The sequence below is a fragment of the Lepidochelys olivacea genome (assembly GCF_965140295.1).
Source record: "Lepidochelys olivacea isolate rLepOli2 genome assembly, chromosome: 1".
Classification (NCBI taxonomy): domain Eukaryota; kingdom Metazoa; phylum Chordata; order Testudines; family Cheloniidae; genus Lepidochelys; species Lepidochelys olivacea.
This window is the reverse complement of record NC_140411.1, coordinates 155,074,730-155,098,856: the sequence shown is the minus strand read 5'-3', so window position 1 is coordinate 155,098,856 and position 24,127 is coordinate 155,074,730. Positions and strand designations below refer to the sequence as shown.

Genomic DNA, 24,127 nt, shown 5'->3' with positions numbered 1-24,127 from the left:
TAATCATGATCCTATTGTTCTTATGATGATGTCCGCATACTCCATTATTAAGCTCATAGGGCCAAAAAGGACTTAGACAGGATGAATATTATAAAGGACCTATTTCAATCAATAGAAACTAATGAATGAGTTTACTTGTACATTCTCAGAAAACTCATTCTGTGCTCAGAGTAAATTCCATAGTCTTGTGGAGGATATACTGTGTTTTTCATACGTAACAAAGAGATTGAATTTCTGTGTTAAGTTCAAAACTAAATTCAACTTCAACTGTGGAAGCATGACCTGTGACTCCATAATATCCAGTATTAATCATCACTATTATTACATACCAAAAAATGTGTATTGAGAGCTGGCAGTTCACTGATCCTCTCTGATAGAGTACATTTAAAAAACAAACAAATCCTGTAACATAATTCAAGATAACAAACATTCACTTTAGTGTTCTTCAGTGCCACCCACAATTATTTATTTGTGCAGCCCTATAAGAGTGCTGGGTGCTATATTAGACCTACAAATAAAACAAAGTTTCTGCCCTGGGGAGTTTACAGTCTAATTCACATACTCATTTAATCCATCTGCCCCACAAAGTTAATGAAAAAGATGGAGGAGTGTTTGTATGTGCGTGCACATGTCCCGATTTTATAGGGACAGTCCCGATATTTGGGGCTTTTTCTCATATAGGCTCCTATTACCTCTCACCCCCATCCCGATTTTTCACACTTGCTGTCTGGTCACCCAAGTGCAGATGGAGAAAGAACAATCAGAAAAGTTAAATCGGAATAAACTGTTATACGTTTTAGCTGTTAGAACATGCTTCCCAGTTGAAAATTCCCTAAGGATTCAACCATGTTCAGATATGGCTTTCATTAACCCTAATGTAAACTGTAAAGAAAAAAATGCATAACTTCAAATTCTGCTGCTAAAGCATTCTTCTCTTTCACCACGGGGTTTGTCATGCAAGCCTCACTTGAGACCTCTGGTTAGCATTGGCCTCAATCCCTGATAGGAGAAGCTTCAGACTCGTTTCTAGTTAAGTCCTGACTCTCATTGAACCCAGGTCTCTAGAGGTGAGAGGCTACTGCCCTAACCTACTGTATTATACCTAAATTTTCAATTACATCTCTGTGTAACAGTTCAGCATACTGCATATGAGAATTTGTGCATTTGATCAAATTTCTGACTGAACGTTCTTTGAATCCTTTTTCTAGCCTCTGCTGCAATGTAATAATAACCCAGTGCACTTTTAAAAGTGTAATTTAAAGGGTGCAAGTACTAAGGTAAATTACTTTGGATTCTTTCCTATTTTTTTTTTTTTTTTAGTTTCAGCCTATCTGTTCACTGTGCACCGAGTGGAAAAAGGAGATTTTGAATCATCACACCAACAGGAATGGAGAAGTTCACTGGGGAAACTGCAAACCTTGGCTTTGGCCTTCTAACTCATGGGAACTTGCAAAGGTAACATAAATTAAATTAGAATCACACTTGGGGGTCAGCTCCTATTCTCACTTTCATCCGTGTGTGGTTCGATAATGAATTCAGTTTGGTTGCATAGGAGTCTGTCAGGGCAGGATTTAGACCTATGGTGCAATCCTGGCCCTGTAGAAGACAATGGCAAAACTCCCATTGTCTTCAGTGGGGGCAGGATTTCATCCATGGAGAGCAAACTGTTGCACATGTATTGTCCTTTTTTCTTGCTAATAGCAGACAAAAGGAAAGGTTTCAGGGGCTAACCTGGTGCTTTTCATTATCTGAGCATCCAAATCACTACTCTTTTGGGCTTACCCAACTTGATTTCATTTTATTTCATCCTGGATTTGAAAACGCATTGACTAGGCTTAAATCCAAGCCAGCGTATAGCAATATTTCTTTGGGCTGAACTAAGAAATACAATGAAAATGTATTAGGAAAGTAGTGTTTGGTAATATTTACAGTGTTATAAAGTTCAATGGTACCATACAAAATTGTTGGCATTTCTGCTCTGCTTCGTGATTTGCTGATCATCCTCTAAAATAACCACTAACTGAAACATGGTCTGTAAAGTACTCAGTAATGTATCTAAATTCTCAGTGGAATAAATACTTGTAGTCTCACTGATCTCTTTCAAGAAATCCTTTAAAAGTGAAGCTTGTGCATCAAAAGATGAAATTCAATTTAAACTATTTAATTAAAAAAAGGAAACCCCTTAAGAGTAGCAAAATAACACACACACACTTTTATACTAAATAGGCTATTTTCATCTGTCTGAACCAATGTGTTAGTGGTGGTGGTCTGTGCGGGTAGGCGGTTAACCCAGGATAAAGTCCCCATATAATCCCGGTGCTTCATTCTAGAATATAAGAAGGGCCATACTGGGTCAGACCAAAGGTCCATCCAGCCCAGTATCCTGTCTACCAACAGTGGCCAATGCCAGGTGCCCCAGAGGGAGTGAACCTAACAGGTAATGATCTAGTGATCTCTGTCCTGCCATCCATCTCCACCCTCTGACAAACAGGCTAAGGACACCATTCCTTACCCATCCTAGTTAATAGCCATTAATGGACTTAACCTCCATGAATTTATCCAGTTCTCTTTTAAACCCTGTTATAGTCCTAGCCTTCACAACCTCCTCAGGCAAGGAGTTCCACAGGATGACTGCGCGCTGAGTGAAGAACTTCCTTTTATTTATTTTAAACCTGCTGCCCATTAATTTCATTTGGTGGCCCCTAGTTCTTATATTATGGGAACATATAAATAACTTTTCCTTATCCACTTTCTCCACACCACTCATGATTTTATATATCTCTATCATATCCCCTCATAGTCTCCTCTTTTCCAAGCTGAAAAGTTCTAGCCTCTTTAATCTCTCCTCATATGGGACCCGTTCCAAACCCCTAATTATTTTAGTTGCCCTTTTCTGAACCTTTTCTAATGCCAGTATATCTTTTTGAGATGAGGGGACCACATCTGTACGCAGTATTCAGGATGTGGGCATACCATAGATTTATATAAGGGCAATAAGATATTCTCCATCTTATTCTTTATCCCTTTTTTAATGATTCCTAACATCCTGTTTGCTTTTTTGACTGCCGCTGCACACTGCATGGACATCTTCAGAGAACTATCCACGATGACTCCAAGATCTTTCTCCTGATTAGTTGTAGCTAAATTAGCCCCCATCATATTGTATGTATAGTTGCGGTTATTTTTTTCCAATGGGCATTACTTTATGTTTATCCACATTAAATTTCATTTGCCATTTTGTTGCCCAATCACTTAGTTTTGTGAGACCTTTCTGAAGTTCTTCACAGTCTGCTTTGGTCTTAACTTTCTTGAGCAGTTTAGTATCGTCTGCAAACTCTGCCACCTCACTGTTTACCCCTTTCTCCAGATCATTTATGAATAAGTTGAATAGGATTGGTTGTAGGACTGACCCTTGGGGAACACCACTTGTTACCCCTCTCCATTCTGAAAATGTACCATTTATTCCTACCCTTTGTTCCCGGTCTTTTAACCAGTTCTCAATCCATGAAAGGATCTTCCCTCTTATCCCATGACAACTTAATTTACATAAGAGCCTTTGGTGAGGGACCCTGTCAAAGGCTTTCTGGAAATATAAGTATACTATGTCCACTGGATCCCCCTTGTCCACATGTTTGTTGACCCCCTCAAAGAACTCTAATAGATTAGTAAGACATGATCTCCCTTTACAGAAACCATGTTGACTTTTGCGCAACAATTTATGTTGTTCTGTGTGTCTGACAATTTTATTCTTTACTATTGTTTCAACTAATTTGCCCGGTACTGACGTTAGACTTACCAGTCTGTAATTGCCAGGATCACCTCTAGAGCTCTTCTTAAATATTGGCGTTACATTAGCTATCTTCCAGTCATTGGGCACAGTAGCTGATTTAAAGGAGAGGTTACAAACTGTAGTTAATAGTTCTGCAATTTCACATTTGAGTTCTTTCAGAAATCTTGGGTGAATACCATTTGGTCGCGGTGACTTGTTACTGTTAAGTTTCTCAATTAATTCCAAAACCTCCTCTAGTTGCACTTCAGTCTGTGACAATTCCTCAGATTTGTCACCTACAAAAGACGGCTCAGGTTTGGGAATCACCCTAACATCTGAAGACTGAAGCAAAGAATTCGTTTAGTTTCTCTTCCATGACTTTATCGTCTTTGAGTGCTCCTTTTGTGTATCGATCATCCGGGGCCCCACTAGTTGTTTAGCAGGCTTCCTGCTTGTGATGTAACTTAAAAAACATTTTGTTATTACCTTTTGAGTTTTTGGCTAGCTGTTCTTCAAACTCCTTTTTGGCCTTTCTTATTACATTTTTACATTTAATTTGGCAGTGTTTATGCTCCTTTCTATTTACCTCACTAGGATTTGACATCCACCTTTTAAAAGATGCCTTTTTATCTCTCACTGCTTCTTTTACATGGTTGTTAAGCCACAGTGGCTCTTTTTTAGTTTTTTTTTTATTTGGGGTATACATTTAAGTTGAGCCTCTATTTTGGTGTCTGTCTTTCAGCTTGCAGGGATTTCACTCTACCTTTTAATTTCTATTTAACTAACCTCCTCATTTTTGCATAGTTCCCCTTTCTGAAACTAAATGCCCCAGTGTTGGGCTGTTGAGGTGTTCTTCCCACCACAGGAATGTTAAATGTTATTACATTATGGTCACTATTCCCAAGTGGTCCTGTTATAGTTACTTCTTGGACCAGATCCTACACTCCACTCAGGAATAGATCGAGAGTTGCCTCTCCCCTTGTGGGTTCCTGTACCGACTGTTCCAAGAAGCAGTCATTTAAAGTATTGAGAAATTTTGTCTCTGCATTTCATTCTGAGGTGACATGTACCCAATCAATATGGGGATAATTGAAATCCCCCACTATTATTGAGTTTTTTATTTTGATGCCTCTCTAATCTCCCTTAGCATTTAATTGTCATGATCACTGTCCTGGTCAGGTGTTCCTAATAGATCCCTACTGTTATATTCTTATTAGAGCATGGAATTACTATCCATAGAAATTCTATGGAACATGTGGATTCATTTAAGATTTTTATTTCATTTGATTCTACATTTTCTTTCACATATAGTGCCACTCCCCCACCCGCATGATCTGTTCTGTCCTTCCGATATGTTTTGTACCCCAGAATGATTGTGTCCCATTAATTGTCCTCACTCCACCAGGTTTCTGTGATGCCTATTATATCAATATCCTCCTTTAACACGAGGCACTCTAGTTCACCCATCTTATTATTTAGACTTCTAGCATTTGTGTACAAGCACTTTAAAAACTTGTCACTGTTTATTTGTCTGCCCTTTTCTGATGTCAGATTCTTTATGTGAATGTTTCTTGTCTGATCCCGCCCATACTTTATCCTCTTCCATCCTGTCCTCCTGACTAAAACCTAGAGAATCTCTATCAATAGACTCTCCTCTAAGAGAAGTCTCTGTCCGATCCACGTGCGCGTCTGCAGCAATTGGCTTTCCCCCATCGCTTAGTTTAAAAACTGCTCTGCAATCTTTTTAATGTGACGTGCCAGCAGTCTGGATCCACTTTGGTTTAGGTGGAGCCCATCCTTCCTGTATAGGCTCCCCTATCCCAAACGTTTCCCCAGTTCCTAATAAATCTAAACCCCTCCTCTCTACACCATCGTCTCATCCACGCATTGAGACTCTGAAGCTCTGCCTGCCTACCTGACCCTGCGCGTGGAACTGGAAGCATTTCTGAGAATGCCACCATAGAGGTCTTGGATTTCAGTCTCTTTCCTAGCAGCCTAAATTTGGCCTCCAGGACGTCTCTCCTACCCTTCCCTACGTCACTGGTACCTACATGTACCACGACCACCGGCTCCTCCCCAGCACTTCGCATAAGTCTGTCTAGATGCCTTGAGAGATCCGCAACCTTCGCACCAGGCAGGCAAGTCACCATACGGTTCTCCCGGTCATCACAAACCCAGCTATCATTTAGTTATTCTAATGATCGAATCTCCCATTACTAACACCTGCCTTTTCCTAATGACTGGAGTTCCCTCCCACAGAGAGAGGTAACCTCAGTGTGAGAGGATATCCCAACATCATCTGGAAGGAGGGTCCCAACTATGGGAAAGTTTCCCTCTGTTCCTGTTGACTGCTCTCCTCTGGGCCTTTCATCCTCCTTAACAGCACAGGGACTATCTGACTGGAGGTGGGACAAATCTACAGTGTCCCAGAAAGCCTCATCAACATACCTCTCTGCCTCCCTTAGCTCCTCCAGTTTCACCATCCTGGCCTCCAAAGCCAATACACGGTCTCTGAGGGCCAGGAGCTCCTTCCACCGAATGTACACATATGCCACCTGCCCACAGGGCAGGTAATCATACATGCTACACTGAATGCAATAAACAGGATAGCCCCTACTCTGCTGCTGGCTTCTGCCTGCATTTTCTCCTACAGCTACCTAGGTTAAAGATCGGGTTTTTGTTTAAATCAATAAGTTTTGATTATAGTTTAGTTTTTAAAGGTTTTAAAGAATGGCAAGTGTACCTTGCCCCCTTCCCAACTCTCTCTCGAAACTCCTGTCCCTGTTTGCAAAGCTCTCTGTTTGCTTGCTCACTGCTTTATAAAGCCCTGACCTTCTTGATAGCCCCACCCCCATAGGGCTCAGCCAATGAACAGAGGCTTCTAGATTTCAAACCTTGTTTAGAAGCATATATAGTGTAGCTGGGTCGTGTTCAGGGAACAGGGGTGGTATGTCATGCTGGAACACGTGAACAACAAAGCATCTGAAGTGAAAAGTAATATTTCCCCCCCAAAAAAACTTCCTGGTTGTGTCTGCTATTGCAGGTATGTGTATTTAAAATATCTTTTTCCTTTCACTCACTAACCTCCCACCTGAATGGCTGAACTTGCATTGCTCTATGCTCAATTTGATGGGATACATCTGTTTGTCTGTAAGGTGATAACTTTTCAGTGCCGCATCGGATCAATTGCAAAATTTCAAAGAATGTTCTAGGCATTGGTGGGGAGAATATCAATTTTGGTGAAAATCACAAAAACAAAAGGGTGAAATGGCATCTGGTTAGCAGACCTAGCAACTTTAACCAGATCCGTTATGGTCTATTGCTGTGGTTCTCAACCTTTCCAGACTACTGTACCTCTTTCAGGAGTCTGATTTGTCTTGCATATCCCAACTTTCACCTCACTTAAAAACTACAACTTCAACCTCCATTAACGTTCTTGTACACATCTGTAAATGACATAAAATGCATGTCTAATACATTACGTATCCACACATCACGTTACCATATAATACAGTATATAGAGCAGTATAAACAAGTCATTGTATGAAATTTTAGTTTGTACAGACTTCACTAGTGCTTTCTATGTAACCTGTTGTAAAACTAGGCAGATATCTAGATCAGTGTATGTACCCCCTGGAAGATCTCTGCATACCCCCAGGAGTACACCTACCCCTGATTGAGAACCATGGATCAAAGAACTGGTTGATGGCAGCCATTAACTCCTTCCATTGTAACAATACTCCCCTGTCTCAGTTCTGCCCAGCCTCTCAATGCAGTTTAAGATGTTGACATCCTGAATGATTTGTCTCCTACTCCATGGGGGAACAGGGGGCAGGGGCAGTGGATTCTTCCTAAAAGTGGTGGGGCTATGAAGCTCTGCCCCCTCCGTGGCCCCTGGCCAAGCTGGAGCTGAATTGGGAAGACTGGGCCCCTCCATCTGCCCTGGGTGAGGGGACCCGAGATCAGTCCCTGGCGTGTGTTTTTCCGCCTCTCCACCCCCCCTCCCCCACCTGGACCCTCCATCTGCCTTTGCAGGGGACACAGGTTTGGGGCTGCTTTCGAGCCCGCCGACCCTGGACAGGTGGAGGGGTGGGTCCCCACAGCTTCCTGGGCTCCCAAGGCCAGGCTACAGCTTTCAACCTGGCCGGGGGGCAGAAGAGCAGCAGGGGTCCAGACCCGTTTTGAAAAGTGGAAGACTTTAAAAAGTTGGAGGGCCTTGGCCCGCCCTGTTCCGATGCCCCTGAAGGGGGGCACAGCACCTCACATGGGGTGTGGAATTGGGAGGTATAGATGGTGGGAGGGAACACAGAGCCCCTGGCATGAAGGAGAGAGTTGGAGGTTTGGGGTGTCCCTGAAATAGAGGGGGATAGGAGGGTTGCACAAAAGAAGCTCATGGAGGGAAGAGCTGAGCCAACACAAGCTTTAAATTGTGCAACTCCCTAATGATGTAGGAAAACCATGAGTGTGTATAACTATACAGGTTTCAGAGTAGCAGCCGTGTTAGTCTGTATTCGCAAAAAGAAAAGAAGGACTTGTGGCACCTTAGAGACTAACCAATTTATTTGAGCATAAGCTTTCGCGAGCTACAGCTCACTTCATCGGATGCATTCAGTGGAACTCGCGAAAGCTTATGCTCAAATAAATTGGTTAGTCTCTAAGGTGCCACAAGTCCTCCTTTTCCTATAACTATACAATATGTTATAGTGTTAGTTTAACATTGTGACTTCATTGCAGAATCAAATCATCAAGTAGGGAAAGATTTAAGGGTTGTGAAGGAAATAACCATTTGCTTGAACACATTGTTAATTGGCAAATGTAGCAAGTGGAGTTGTAGAGATTGTGTTCTAGTTTATTGCATTTACTTTAGGCAATATCATTTTGAAACATTAACAGCGCTTATAGGCAGATAAGGAAATCACATATTTGTGTACTTCCTGAAACCAAAAATGACATTGGTATCATGCATTTCTGTTACGTAGGCTTATATGCCTCGTGGGCAGATGGATATTTCTGGACCGGACAAGTGTGATGCAGCTGCTCTTCTAAACCTTTTCAACTTGTGTGATCACTTCAGTGGAATTGACCAGAAGAAAGTCAGAGAGGTAAAATCAACCAGACCATCTCCAAGAACTATTTTTAATTAATATATATTCTGTAAGATACTGTAAATTGTGTGCTAGGATGGCTATGACCGTAATGTGGCAGTGCTGTTTTTCTTCATTCTCCTGTTTAGGTGATTAAGTGCCGCAATGAGTTAATGCATTCTTCAGAAATGAAAGTTTCTTCTTTATGGTTGGAAGAGTTTGGAAAGAAGATTCAGAATTTATTAAAGGAACTCCAGAATGTTCCAGAAGTTATGACAGCTAGTACACGGATAGAAAAGGTAAAAGAAATAATTCTGATCTGTAGTTTTTTATTATGAATTGTAGGTATAATCCAGTACATTAGAAATTTGCAAGGACTTCTAAAAGTCTGTGGAATTTCACTGGAGGTTTATATTTTTCTACTCTGTTTATTTAAATGTCCAGTTTCATTGTATGTGACCAAAAAAGTCAGATACCTTACGTCAATGGGACTATTCATCGTAGGAAGCACTACGCTCTAGTGTTTGGAGGTTCTGGGTCAATGGTAACTCACCACTGTAAATCAAATATTTGTGAGGCTGAGTGGGAACCAGCCAATTCTCAGAAAAAGCCCTTTTCTACCAGATGTTTTGACCCTGATCCTACAGTTCATCCAAGCTCTGTTTGGCACAAGACCTGGTTGGTGTGGCAGAGGTGACTATGCCACCTTTGAGCTTCCCCAGTCCCTGGGCTGCTCAGCCATTTGTTCCTCCGATGCAACCATCCATGCTCCTTTCTCCAGTTTACCCTCCCTCTATGAGGTAGTTACACTAACCTGCGTGTCTCTTCATATTCATATACAGTTCAGAGACTTACCTCTCCCTCCCCTCTATACTGAAGAGACAGCATCTTCCTAACTTGCCCTCTGAATGCAATCCTCTATCTACTACTGTAAGCAACAGACCTGAGTCTGCCCCATCCGTCTATCTTGTACCTAGTCTAGAAGTAGTTATTTATCTAATCCTCTTCCTGATGTTGGGTCAGGACCACACTATTCACATGCAGCGCAGATATCCCTCTTGACTCTGTCTTCTACGTAAATACCATCTCTGCATCCCAGAGTATCTCATTCTTCTGCACATGCTCTTGTCTTACCTGTTTATATCTAGAGAGCCTAGGGGAGTTGGCATGTCTATCCAACTTATTACTTGTTCCAATATTAAATACTACAGCTGCTTTTCAGGTGTTTAAGAGGTTATATAGACCTGTATTTACTTTTATATCTGTCTGTTGCACAATGTGGTGGGATGAGGGGATAAAACGAAAGGCTGTCTGTGCCACGCCGCCTATTTGCCAACAGATTTAAGCAGCAGTTGGGAAGGTGGTTTTAAGGGAATATTCATTTGAGGAATTGGTCTGCAGAAAAGAACTGAAATTGATCATGCTGCCTGATCAGAGGAAATGTAGGGTTTTCTGGGCTTAAGTCACTGTTAATATTGCTTGTTTTCTGTTACTAATGGACTGAATAGAGTGGTTTTATTAAAATAGGCTTTTGAGCCTGTGACCGACTGACAAATTTTCTGCAATATCCTGAATGAACTTTATAGAATTAAGCTACACCTTACTGAATTAGGCTTACTATCTTTGGGGTCCACTGTACTAAAAATTCAATTGTGTACGTGCTGTTGTGGAATTATATGCACCTGCTCTGGCAGAAGGGGAATGCTAATGAAACTCCTCCCTTATCAGACCTTTGATGCTACCCCTTGGATAGGTTGGAATATACTAGTTCAAACTGGATTCTCCAGGGACCACCAGGCAAAGAGGATTTTTTTGATAAATAGCCTGGTTTTAAACTGGCTCAGGTTCTTCTTCCTGATCCAGCAAATGGACAAGATCCCTGTCCACGGAGGGCCCCACTTCTTAGGGTAAGGCTGGAAAGACTGGGCCTACTGAGGCCACGTAAGACTGTGTGCTAGTTCTGAGCTGAGGCTGTGATGAACTTGTATCCAACACTTTGGTAAAGTGTTGAAGGACTTCTCCTGGAGCCCATGGTGCAGTTGGGGTGATCTCTGGTGAGCTTATTAGCATGCATGTAGCTCTTTTATTGTATTTAATATATTTTCTCGGTAGTACTTTTACCTTAAGAATAAAGAAGGCTTGCATAAAAAGAGCTGTGAGGTAGCATACAACCGTTGACAATCGCTCTTATCAGTCTCTGAAGAGAAAGCAAACAATTGTGCTTGGACAGCCTGTCTCTGCTGGGAATAACACAGTGAAGACAGGAAACTGTGCAGCCTAGAAATATTCCATTCTGACCAGAGTGAGAAGTCTGTCTCCGCCCAAGAAAGGCAAAGGCTGGAACTGTAAGCCTGAAATGTGGATGCTGTTGCTGGACCACACAGGGAACTACAGGTGCAGTTACCCTCAGCTGTGACAAAGCCCATTAAACAAGCTCTTGCAGAGGCTCTAGAGAGAACAAATAACTTTTCTTTCATTCTTCCCTGTAAGGGCTATGTGTAAATTCCAAAAAACTGTCACACAGCAAGCTGATAACTTCTGACACTTGGTACGCGGTATCCGTAAATGTCCAAGAGATACAGCCCCTGTCTGTCCTGTCTTTGGGCTGAGGCTACAGACTGAGAATTGGTTCTGAGCTGTTTAATTACACAATACAGTGTAGTTATCATAGATGCTTCCTTTATACACATTATCACCAATCTCTACCACAAGACTGATTTTCGTGTTTCAAACAAAAAATGGGGGGGGGGGAGGAAGGGAATGAGTGGGGTTAAAGGGCACTGTATAATGACCATCACACCAAGGGAGTTCAGCCTCTTGTATTGTGAACAACACCATGATGGACAGATTATTTCAGGGATCTCTTCCTTTCCCATTCTCCATCACATGGACCACCTCCCCGTCTTTTTTCCATTCCAAAACCAATTAAGATGGTTTTATTTAACAAAAAAAGACCCTAAGGCAACCACAGCAATTTCTTACATGAAAAGTAACAGCAGGTGTATGGAAGTACATATTTATGTTTCTGTCTTTGGAATGATAAATGCTTTGTACTTTTCAGAAAGAGTTATTCACATTCTCTCCTTTTTGGGATGGATTCATTTAAATCAAAGCAATTTATATAATTGATTTTAGTTTTGTTTTGCATTGCATTTATACTTTAGTTATTTTCTTAAAGAAAGGTTGAGCCTTACTGGTTGGGAAGCATTAAAACATATTGATTTGCAACTAAATACAGCCTTTGTACTAAATGTGGTACATCTTTTTTGCTAATCAAGAACATATCCTATATATATACACATTTATTTAAGCTAAAGAGCTTAATATACATTTATTCAGATTCTTAACACTTACATTTTTTAATTAGAAAATGGTGAATGGTGCATTTCTTATTTACTAGATTGATTTTTTTTTTTTTTTTTACTTCTGTTGAGCTCTATTTAGATATAAATTCAATTAAAAATGCACAAAAACAGCATTGGGGGGGTTGTTAAATAAAACCATCTTAATTGTGCTGGATACATGAGAAAAATTTAACAAAATATGTTTGCATTTAAAATTAATTTATTTATTAAACAAAGGAAGTATTATCTGTAGTTAGTGAATTGAACTGATTGTTTTTGATCACCATGTCCTTCAAGATTTTAGAACTAGTAGATCCTATCCTCTCACATCTAGCTTTTATTCATAGATTAAAAAAAGGAAAACAAGTTTTTATGCTTTTTCAACTCCCATTGTTTTCCTTACTTTGAATGAACTAATCATTGAACTGAACTAGCTGAATAAAATAAAATGAGAAGATATTCTCTCTGCACCTGCAGAAGATGCTACTGTTGTCAAAAGCTGGTTTAACACTTCAACAAAATCAGATTACAAGTGTTTAGCCAGGAACTACCACCAATTCAGTGGTTTGGCTTTCTTTAAAACGTGGCAGCAATCATGTACTGCTTAATATTTTTTTTATTTAATGTAATTAATTTTAATATAGTAAATTTAGACCCTAACACATTTCATAATTTCACATTTAATTTTAGAGGTTTATTTTTTAAAAATAAATCTGTATTTAATGTAAATTTTAAAAAATCTGATTTAAGTAATCTATTTTTCTAAAATCATAGATTTTTATCCAGCCTGTTTGTTTTGCTCTTCCTTTTGTCCCCTCCACCTCACCCGTGCTGTTTCTCTCAATGGAATACGAGAGCCAGTACCATGTGATCAGCCAGCTCTGTACAGACAGCTGTTTAAGAGCACCTAAGTTTGATCGCTTATGCATGTTGGAACAAATTAGCTGAAATCCTGAAATAACCATTTTATATGTACCCCCATATATTCTAAATTATGGAGTTAGTGTTCCATATGTCAGTTTCATGTGCTTAGAGCACTAGACCTTTGTGCTGGGCACCAGGTTAATCAAGACATGACACCACAAGTGCTTGCTTTGTGGTGTTGAAGGTAAAAGTTAGCATAAAAATTCACTTTGTACAGTGATAGAAATGAGGAGCTAAAAGTATTCAGGAGCAACACTGATAAAGATTATAGAAAAGTATTTACAGATTCATTTAATCTGAATTTATTGCATAGTTTAAGTAGTTTGTTACACTACTGAAACCACAAAATGTAGGGCTGCTCTATTACAGTAACATTAACTGGAGCTCTCTCTATGATACCAGAAAGAGTGCCTTTTTAAATTTAATCACTTATTTCATTTTCCTCTTGTACACCAAACAGCTTCTGTCATCGGATTGGACTGTTTATATACCAGGGGAAGAAGATCAACCAGATGGATTGGAAGGAGAAACAGAAGTTTGCATGAGTGGGAGCCAAATAAGTGAAATAGAGATGGAATTAATAAAGGAAAGACTTAAAGAGATCTATCTTCTGGTAGAAGAGCAGGAGATGCTGTCTGAAGAGGTACTTTTAAAATTAAAAAAACATAAATGAAGGCTTAATGTATTAGTCAGATATTTAAAGGAAAGCAGTTAATGGCTCATTCTGGGTAGTGAACAGGATTCCTCTTTTGAGTTCAAACCAATATTTACTGGAAAAGGCCTAGCCAAGTGAAGGCAGGCTTACAGTTTACCATATAGTAAACTTGAAATCCCTCCAGGAGCATAAGAGATATTCCAAAAATCTCCAGCTTTAGTACTACATCTAGGCAGTTTGACGCTGGGATATCGAATGGAATGTGACTGTCCTGAGAGCACCTTTCCAGGGACTCCTAAACTTCAGCATTGAAGACTGGCTAGTTGAGATACAGAAGATGCTTGAAAATGTGAATACTGTATCATAGAATCATAGAATATCAGGGTTGGAAGGGACCCCAGAAGGTCATCTAGTCCAACCCCCTGCTCGAAGCAGGACCAATTCCCAGTTAAATCATCCCAGCCAGGGCTTTGTCAAGCCTGACCTTAAAAACCTCTAAGGAAGGAGATTCTACCACCTCCCTAGGTAACGCATTCCAGTGTTTCACCACCCTCTTAGTGAAAAAGTTTTTCCTAATATCCAATCTAAACCTCCCCCACTGCAACTTGAGACCATTACTCCTCGTTCTGTCATCTGCTACCATTGAGAACAGTTAAGAGCCATCCTCTTTGGAACCCCCTTTCAGGTAGTTGAAAGCAGCTATCAAATCCCCCCTCATTCTTCTCTTCTGCAGGCTAAACAATCCCAGCTCCCTCAGCCTCTCCTCATAACTCATGTGTTCCAGACCCCTAATCATTTTTGTTGCCCTTCGCTGGACTCTCTCCAATTTATCCACATCCTTCTTGTAGTGTGGGGTCCAAAACTGGACACAGTACTCCAGATGAGGCCTCACCAATGTCGAATAGAGGGGAACGATCACGTCCCTCGATCTGCTCGCTATGCCCCTACTTATACATCCCAAAATGCCATTGGCCTTCTTGGCAACAAGGGCACACTGCTGACTCATATCCAGCTTCTCGTCCACTGTCACCCCTAGATCCTTTTCCGCAGAACTGCTGCCTAGCCATTCGGTCCGTAGTCTGTAGCGGTGCATTGGATTCTTCCGTCCTAAGTGCAGGACCCTGCACTTATCCTTATTGAACCTCATCAGATTTCTTTTGGCCCAATCCTCCAATTTGTCTAGGTCCTTCTGTATCCTATCCCTCCCCTCCAGCGTATCTACCACTCCTCCCAGTTTAGTATCATCCGCAAATTTGCTGAGAGTGCAATCCACACCATCCTCCAGATCATTTATGAAGATATTGAACAAAAGCGGCCCCAGGACCGACCCGTGGGGCACTCCACTTGATACCGGCTGCCAACTAGACATGGAGCCATTGATCACTACCCGTTGAGCCCGACAATCTAGCCAGCTTTCTACCCACCTTATAGTGCATTCATCCAGCCCATACTTCCTTAACTTGCTGACAAGAATACTGTGGGAGACCGTGTCAAAAGCTTTGCTAAAGTCAAGAAACAATACATCCACTGCTTTCCCTTCATCCACAGAACCAGTAATCTCATCATAAAAGGCGATTAGATTAGTCAGGCATGACCTTCCCTTGGTGAATCCATGCTGGCTGTTCCTGATCACTTTCCTCTCATGCAAGTGTTTCAGGATTGATTCTTTGAGGACCTGCTCCATGATTTTTCCAGGGACTGAGGTGAGGCTGACTGGCCTGTAGTTCCCAGGATCCTCCTTCTTCCCTTTTTTAAAGATTGGCACTACATTAGCCTTTTTCCAGTCATCCGGGACTTCCCCGGTTTGCCACGAGTTTTCAAAGATAATGGCCAATGGCTCTGCAATCACAGCCGCCAATTCCTTCAGCACTCTCAGATGCAACTCGTCCGGCCCCATGGACTTGTGCACGTCCAGCTTTTCTAAATAGTCCCTAACCACCTCTATCTCCACAGAGGGCTGGCCATCTCTTCCCCATTTTGTGATGCCCAGCGCAGCAGTCTGGGAGCTGACCTTGTTAGTGAAAACAGAGGCAAAAAAAGCATTGAGTACATTAGCTTTTTCCACATCCTCTGTCACTAGGTTGCCTCCCTCATTCAGTAAGGGGCCCACACTTTCCTTGGCTTTCTTCTTGTTGCCAACATACCTGAAGAAACCCTTCTTGTTACTCTTGACATCTCTGGCTAGCTGCAGCTCCAGCTGCGATTTGGCCCTCCTGACTTCATTCCTACATGCCCGAGCAATATTTTTATACTCTTCCCTGGTCATATGTCCAACCTTCCACTTCTTGTAAGCTTCTTTTTTATGTTTAAGATCCGCTAGGATTTCACCATTAAGCCAAGCTGGTCGCCTGCCATATTTACTATTCTTTCGACTCATCGGGATGGTTTGTCCCTGTAACCTCAACAGGGATTCCTTGAAATACAGCCAGCTCTCCTGGACTCCTTTCCCCTTCAAGTTAGTCACCCAGGGGATCCTGGCCATCCGTTCCCTGAGGGAGTCGAAGTCTGCTTTCCTGAAGTCCAGGGTCCGTATCCTGCTGCTTACCTTTCTTCCCTGCGTCAGGATCCTGAACTCAACCAACTCATAGTCACTGCCTCCCAGATTCCCATCCACTTTTGCTTCCCCCACTAATTCTTCCCGGTTTGTGAGCAGCAAGTCAAGAAAAGCGCCCCCCCTAGTTGGCTCCTCTAGCACTTGCGCCAGGAAATTGTCCCCTACGCTTTCCAAAAACTTCCTGGATTGTCTATGCACCGCTGTATTGCTCTCCCAGCAGATATCAGGAAAATTAAAGTCATCCATGAGAATCAGGGCATGCGATCTAGTAGCTTCCGTGAGCTGCCGGAAGAAAGCCTCATCTACCTCATCCCCCTGGTCCGGTGGTCTATAGCAGACTCCCACCACTACATCACTCTTGTTGCACACACTTCTAAACTTAATCCAGAGACACTCAGGTTTTTCTGCAGTTTCGTACCGGAGCTCTGATCAGTCATACTGCTCCCTTACATACAGTGCTACTCCCCCACCTTTTCTGCCCTGCCTGTCCTTCCTGTATACAACATACATTTAATTTCCCTGGTTTAACATGGCAATAATCTGTGCACAAGATCTCTGATATGCATGTGTCTATATAGTCTGCTTTTCAAGATGGTCTCGTCCTCTTTTGATATAGTTATGTAACTCCCTTCAGCATTAATAGTAGTTACATGTTTGTATCTAGAATAGAACAGTTCCCTTAAGCAAGCAAGATATCTTTGCTGAATTTTCTCCTGTACATGTTCTATATTTTCTTTAAATTTTTGTCCTAAAATTAATGGTGTTACATTTGAGTTATCAGAATTTCTAAAGGTGCATTTTAAAAAAAATAACTTTTGAAGATTTTTAGCACAAACTTCTAATTGTCTTAAAACCTGCCTCTGCATATATAGCTGAAGGAAGCACTATTGGGAATTTTAATTAACAAAAAGTTTTCTTTAAAACAACATTTTTACAAAACCTAAAATTGATTTTTTTTATTCTGATGAAAATTAGTTTTTTAAAATAGAAACATCTCCCTCCCATGTTTGCAAACAGGAGCATTGTATTCACTAACTGAAACAAAATGAAACTGACTAGTCAATTTTCCTTTTTGTACATGTGTAAAAATCAGAGAGCAAACACCACAAAAGGAGAAAAGTAAACTAGGTTCAAATTATTTTGCTTTCAATACTTTAACCTTTTGTTAGTAGCAGACGTATGGGAAGACTTTTTTTATTTAAAAAAAAAAAATCTTACCTTGACAGTATTTCTGTGAATTTTTAAATCTCTCCTCTATTTAAGTTACAAGAAAACTTTAAAAATGTAACCTTGATCTCAACGTAAGGCTTTGCACGAGCATGCTGAAAGCTGTGACAAATTCTGTAGATCCTCTCCAGGGATTGGCAGAAAGAGGGTTAACACTGACTGTAGTCAAAACTACAGGAGCTTGCTGTTATCCTAGTGATTGTCAGAGTGACCAGACTGGGCCAGTTGTTATGTATTAATTTCCCAGGATACTAATAAGAGGGAGGTACTTCCAGGTGCTGTTGAGTGCCACAGCACTTGGAGAACGAACCTTCCTCCGAGGCAAAAAGAAGAGAAACATGCTATCTAAAAAGCTCTTTCTTGTTTTAAAACAGACTGCAGCCATGACTGCACAAAGCCTTTTTGAGCTCCAAGTAAGCCTTGACTGGGGGAAAGAATGTTTACTTTTTACAAGGCTCTGAACCCAGGCTGAAAGGAAGATTTTTTTCTCTGTTTAAATTCTGTGGGAAGGTATTGAAATAAACTAGTAAAATAATTCCCAAGGCTTGGACAAACCTGGTTGAATCCATGTGATGGTCTGTGGACCTTGTGATACTGTCTCAAATTTCATCTGGCTTGTCACAATAGAAATTAAAAGCTTTAAACAGGTTTGATTAAACAGGGATAGAACCAGACTTGTTGGGTGTCTTTTTTAAAAATCTTTTCTAAGCACCTCTACATCTTTCTTGCATCTTCAAGTTACCTGGAAAGAACCTAAAGTGAAACCTTGAGCAAAAAGCTTTCTTAAAGTAAGTGAAACTTTGGCCCTGAAACCTGGATACTGTCCAATGTGTATGTAATTTCTAGCATCTTTTTTTTCAGTGTCTTCTGTGAAGAGTATGTTGTCTGGATCTCCTTTTTCTGTTGTAAGAAATAGCCCACCTTTTCAACAGTGTCAGTTATTTACACAGCAATTTCTCCCCCTCATTCTGGGAAATGGTGATCAATCTGTACATGGCTCATTCTCTTCCTCCACTGTAAATTAGGAAGTAAAACAAATGCTTAACAAACTTGGCATTTCTTTATCCTCTGTCTTCCATTCTCATTGACATCTTTATTGAACAAACTCAATTTTACCTTTTGCAAGTGTTTTTGAAGAACTTTGCTAATGAAAATTTTCTCTGCAGTTGAGTATTCCTCTTGGAAAAATGCCCTCAGTTTGGCTTTCCTTTCTGTTTCAGTCAAAAAACAAAATTGTTTAGTAAAGTATGTAGCATGCATAATTCTCATATAAATTGAATGCTTCTCATCCCCAGAAGCATGCATGATATGCTTAGCATCCATAAGAAAACATTTTAAAAAGAGGGAAAGACTTTTGCCCTTTGCTGATCATTTCCACGTCCCATATTTCATATTTGTTCCCCACTTCTGCTGTGCTCCCAAAACTGAGTTGAGAATATCCCTTCAATACAACTTTTAAAATGGTGCCATATTTTAAAATTAATCTTTTTGGTCTAGGTGTTTTCCAACTCTCATTTTTCTGTCCACTTTGAGAGAGAGCCTTTCATGGTCACCTTCTTCCCCTCCTTGCCCGGTCACCAAATGTTTGATTGCACAGGTTGAAATTTTGACACTATTGGTGGTCCACAGACATAGTCTGAGAACCTTTGTCCTGGTCTACATTTTCCTCCCATCATCAAATGCTTCTAACTTTTTTAAATTTAGCTTTTTCTCTATGCCAGATGTAAAAATCCTCATCTTAACCCGATGAGAATTTTTTTAAAGAACCCCACCTTTTCAAATAAATTCTAAACAATAGTTAAATTTAAAAAAAAATCCTTCAACATTATGTCAGATATTTTAAACTTGCATGCCATGCAAAGATGTGGTCACCACAGTGGCTTCGTAATTTGGCTTCCTTGCATGTGTGTAGTATATGCTGCCTGCTGGTCTCTGGCAGAGTTGGGAATTGCTTTTCTCAGGCCCTTCTTGCTGCATGCTTGAGTTTCCCCAGAGCTGCAGTTGCTTGTACCATCTGAAAAGATCTCTTCTGGGATGAGCTGCCTCCCGTAGTCTCCATCTGTGAGCCGGGAAGACTTGATTACCAAAGACTGCAAGTGAATTTTCCTCTCACATCATCACACGATGAAGGGGGGGAACCTGCCAGAAATTGGGAATATTTTTTCAATTGAAATTGCAAATAGGCCAATATCTTACAAATAAAATTTAACTTAACTCATTTCACCCTCGCTTTTAAAAAATAGAGAGTTTAGATAGCCTTACGTCTTTGCACTGAATTCTTGCTTGTGGGGAGAGGAGAAATGAACTGGGAATATACATTCAAATACATCTAGCATATGCTAGAACACACACAGATGAGTCCAGATGAATTAAGGTTACTGTAACAACCGTAAGCTATAATTTTCTTGCTGTTTGTTAACATGGCTCCACTTTAACAGAATATTAATCTACGGGTATAGTTTCAAGTCTGAGACAATAAAATCAGAGAAGTGGAAGGGACCTTGAGAGGTCATCTAGTCCAGTCCCCCACACTCAAGGCAGGAGTATTATCTAAATGTAAAATGTACGGTGCATGTGCCATAACAGGTTTGGTAAGATGCATATTGGATTTGTTTTGCTGTGAAGCTGTTCTGACTTCATCAACAGAGGCAGCTTTACAGTCCAATCTTCCATCAGTGATCACCTGCCTTTGTCAAATTTTTATCTGCTTACATGATAAAAATCCTTCATCCACAGGGATGGTCTGAACAAGTCCTTTACGTGGACCAGTATCTTAAAGATGATGTGTCATACCTGAGTTTAAATTCTTCTCTGCTGAGGATTGTTAGGCAACCTGCCTTCAGCTTCACATGTTTCCCATATTCTCTGTCCTCGTTTTGCTGAAGCTACACTCCCACTCACCAGCTTTTGCTCTAAAAAGAGCTTAAAATAAATTAGCTCTTAAAATACATACAGAGACAAGATGGGTGAGGTAATATCTTCTGTTGGTGAGAGACACAAGCTTTCCAGCTTACACGGAGTTCTTCAGGTCAGCTCTGTATAAGCTCAAACACGTGTCTCTCTCTCACCAACAGAAGTTTGTCCAATAAAAGATATTACCTCACCCACCTTGTCTTTCTAATGTCCTTGGACTGACACAGCTACAACACTGCATACTTAAAATAAATGAGTCTAATAGCAGGACTATATATTTCTGGCCAGAAAATGCAGAAATCCTAAACAAGCCAACAAAAAAGCCTTTTTATAATTGGAGAATGTGGAAATCATATGCATATTGAGAAAGTGTGATTGTGAAGAAGGTTATATTGTAATGATTTGGCTCTGTCGATGCGTTTTTGTTTTTTTGCTGCTGCTGTAGAACTTAAATAGGATACAGATGACAAAGGACTTTTTAAAGGACAGCGGTGATCTCCAAATAAGTTTTCAGGCAGATATGCAGAGGCTAGAAGGCCTTGAAAAAGAGGTGTACGACCAAAGAAGATCTGTGAAAGAGACTGGGAAAGAATATCCCCATCAGGAGGAAGATGAAGGCAAGTTTACTCATCCAGGAAATGTGCTTTTCCTCTCTCTTAAGCTGTCTTGAATGTAGGGTGACCAGATGTCCCGATTTTATAGGGACAGTCCTGATTTTTGGGTCTTTTTCTTATATAGGTTCCTATTACCCCCCCAGCCCCTGTCCCGATTTTTCACACTTGCTGTCTGGTCACCCTACTTGGATGTTACAAGGAAAAATTTGTAAAGGAGTTTGAGGAAAAGAGTACTTTCATGTAGAATAATTCTGTTTATTAGGATGTGCTTCTTTGACACACACGCTTTAGTGGGGCATCTCCCAGGGAACTAATTAGGCTATGATAATGAATGGCAGTGACTACTGCACAGTGTTAGTGAAACTTTTGTTTAATTGGGACACATTTTGTCAGGGCCATCAATTGTTGTATTTCAGCAGGTGTGGAATTGTTCAGATTCAGTCGTCTTTACAGAAGTTATCAAATACAGGTTAAAAGAAGGAATAAAGAGATAATCTGGGTGAGGATTTGTTCCACAGGTTAGGAACCACCAGGTTAAAAACCATAAAAAATACTAAAGTAAGAAACAAGTGCAACACTTGATTAGAGGAGGATTCACTGATGCGTTTTGTTTTGTTTTTTTGTTTGTTTAAATATAGGTTGTTCATTAAAGAAAATGAAGTGTATTCCCAAAGAACAACTTTTGTGAAAGTGCCAGTGACTGCATTTTGAAGAGAAGTTCCTGTAAGTGATTGACTTGTCAACTGTCCTTCACTGAATGAGGATATGCCCAACCTCTTCAGTGGCTTGGAAAACCAACTTAAAGGGTGAATTGTCATGAGATGCCTTTCTAAAATTTCAAAACTTCCTGTTGTGGTTTGATGATTTTGTTTCTTGGAAGAATGTCATGTACTCCCCCCCCCCCCCCCCGGCGTCCTTTTTCAATTTCAAGAACGTGGAGAAGCATAGCTAGAGCCAGGAAATAAACTGTAGGTTTGAAGGAATTGATCTTGCAAGGGTATGGAAGGCTGAGAGAAGGCAGTACTGAGCCACTGCGGCTTTGTTCTTGTTGATCCATTAAGGCAATTAAGCTGAATGGAATGGATGTTGGGCAGCAAAAATACAGTCCTTAGCATATGCCATGAGGCTTTGAGCAGCTGGCTGTAAGCGATATGGTTTCATTTCTTTCTGTGGCTGGGCCTCAAAACACCCTCTTTTCTCAGTTTACCATTGGCTCCTCAAGTCACTTTTGTGTAAAGCAGCAATACTTAAGGGTGGCAGCAAAATAGTCTTAAAATAATTAAAATGACCACTGTACAACAGATTTATACCGTTCCCTGACCATGTCCCATCTTTTCTGACAGAATGATTGTTTTTTCCCATTCATGAGCGCTCATTGCAGCATGGCCATAGAGGTTTGCTTACATGATTCAAAACTGCATACATCTCTCAGTACCACATGCAGATCGCTGCACAGTTCTTGAGAAAATGCTCATCACCAGTGCTTTAGCTATCCATGTTTCTTTCAGTGGTGCTTTGCAGGGCTAAGTCCTATGTAGTCACTTAACCCTGAGAACATTGGATTCCGGATTTCTGCTAAATTTGCAGCTGTCAGAACCTTGTAGTATCAATTTTAATGGAGCAAAGTCCTGGCTTTTTGTGCTTTTTAAAATATTTTTAAAGCGTTTTTTGCAAGTGCAATAAAACGTTCAAAAAATAAACCTTTAGTACTGGCAAAGCATAATTTTGTTAATATTTGTTGAGATTATCAATCCCAATTTTTCCCCACTTAGAGCACATGGTCAACTAAAATCAGACATTTATAATAAAATATTTAAAATCAATGTCCTTTCAGATTCCTTAAACTGATGTAATTTTTAAAAAATGGGCACTTAAACCTTTTATGTTTTGCTTTTTTCAATTTTATTTCTTTTCTCTTTAAAATAATGAAAATCAGCAAGGTCATGCAGTCCATTCAATTTTGTGCAGTCCATATTACAACACTTCAGTTTCTTAGTGCTACGTTGTTGTTTTTCTTTTCAGACACTGTTTTTACTTAAATGTTCCCTGCAACTATTTTGTTAGATTTTATTTTTTAAGGGAAACATTTCTATTAGTCTTAAGTTTTATAAAACCTCATTTTTATAAATTGTGAATGTTAAGGTACATTTTGCTTTCCAGTACCCTCTAAAGGGTTGGCAGCAACATAAATGTATTTAATCTCTTCATATCTACCATTTCTTTTTAATAAAGACTTTGCAATCAATAAAAGGAACAAAATTCATATATTATGAATGTGTAATGTTAATATTTGTGTCTCCTCTCCTCAGATTCATTGTTTTTGTTATTTTTATGTATATATTTGTCCCTTTTTCATGGCCTAAAATATTTCTTTCTTACTTACTTACTGGGGCAATTGCGTTCTGATGTTACTGGAATTTACCAGCCTGCCTGTTAGAATAGTGGAACAGGTGTATGGGAAGCGAAATGAGCAGATGATACACTTTGGGGATTTTTTTTGCATTTACTCTGAAGGAGGTAGCCTAGCCTCACCTCCCTGGAGGTTCCCAGCAGCCAGTGATATTCCTTATTACTATAGTTTACACTACAATAGCTAATATTTTGAAAATCTGACACTGTGTTGAATATTGGCTACAGCAATTACTAGGGGTGTTCACTTTAGAGAGAGGCTCTGATCCTGCCCCCAATAAAGTCAATGGAAGTTTAGCTATGGAGATAAATAGGAGCTCCCAATTGCAGTTCTGAGTTTGAGTTTGAGAACAATTGGCACATTTTATTTTTTTATTGTAGCAGAGAAGAGGGATTACAGAAATTTGATTTGAGATAGGACTTGAGATAGTTGTCTGAGCAGTTTTAAGGGTTTTGAGGCTCAATGATGAAGTTCTCCGTTAGCTAGGTTTTTGATTGACGATATTCCGGGCTTACTTGCTTTCCTGTGTGATGTAGTAATTGTCTGTCAGTTCAGCAGTGGCCTAAATACTGTAATAGATTATACAAGTGTAGTAATGGACTCCTTTGTACTGTCAGTTATTCTCACAAACGA

The 24,127-nt window shown here is 40.3% G+C and overlaps 1 protein-coding gene across 3 annotated transcripts in view; it reads left to right on the top strand.

Moving 5' to 3' along the window:
* Positions 1–22,890, top strand: part of LOC311531601 (uncharacterized protein CXorf38) — a 29,180-nt gene extending 6,290 nt beyond the window's left edge. For all 3 annotated transcript variants that reach the window (XM_084649117.1, XM_084649119.1, XM_084649118.1), the window contains exons 2-7: positions 1,321–1,455; positions 8,749–8,871; positions 9,003–9,152; positions 13,582–13,764; positions 20,916–21,087; positions 21,723–22,890. In XM_084649117.1, the coding sequence (XP_084505243.1) occupies positions 1,321–1,455; positions 8,749–8,871; positions 9,003–9,152; positions 13,582–13,764; positions 20,916–21,087; positions 21,723–21,772 (813 nt within the window). In that variant the 3' untranslated portion in view covers positions 21,773–22,890. The remainder of the gene's footprint in view (positions 1–1,320; positions 1,456–8,748; positions 8,872–9,002; positions 9,153–13,581; positions 13,765–20,915; positions 21,088–21,722) is intronic.
* Positions 22,891–24,127: the final 1,237 nt, after the last annotated feature.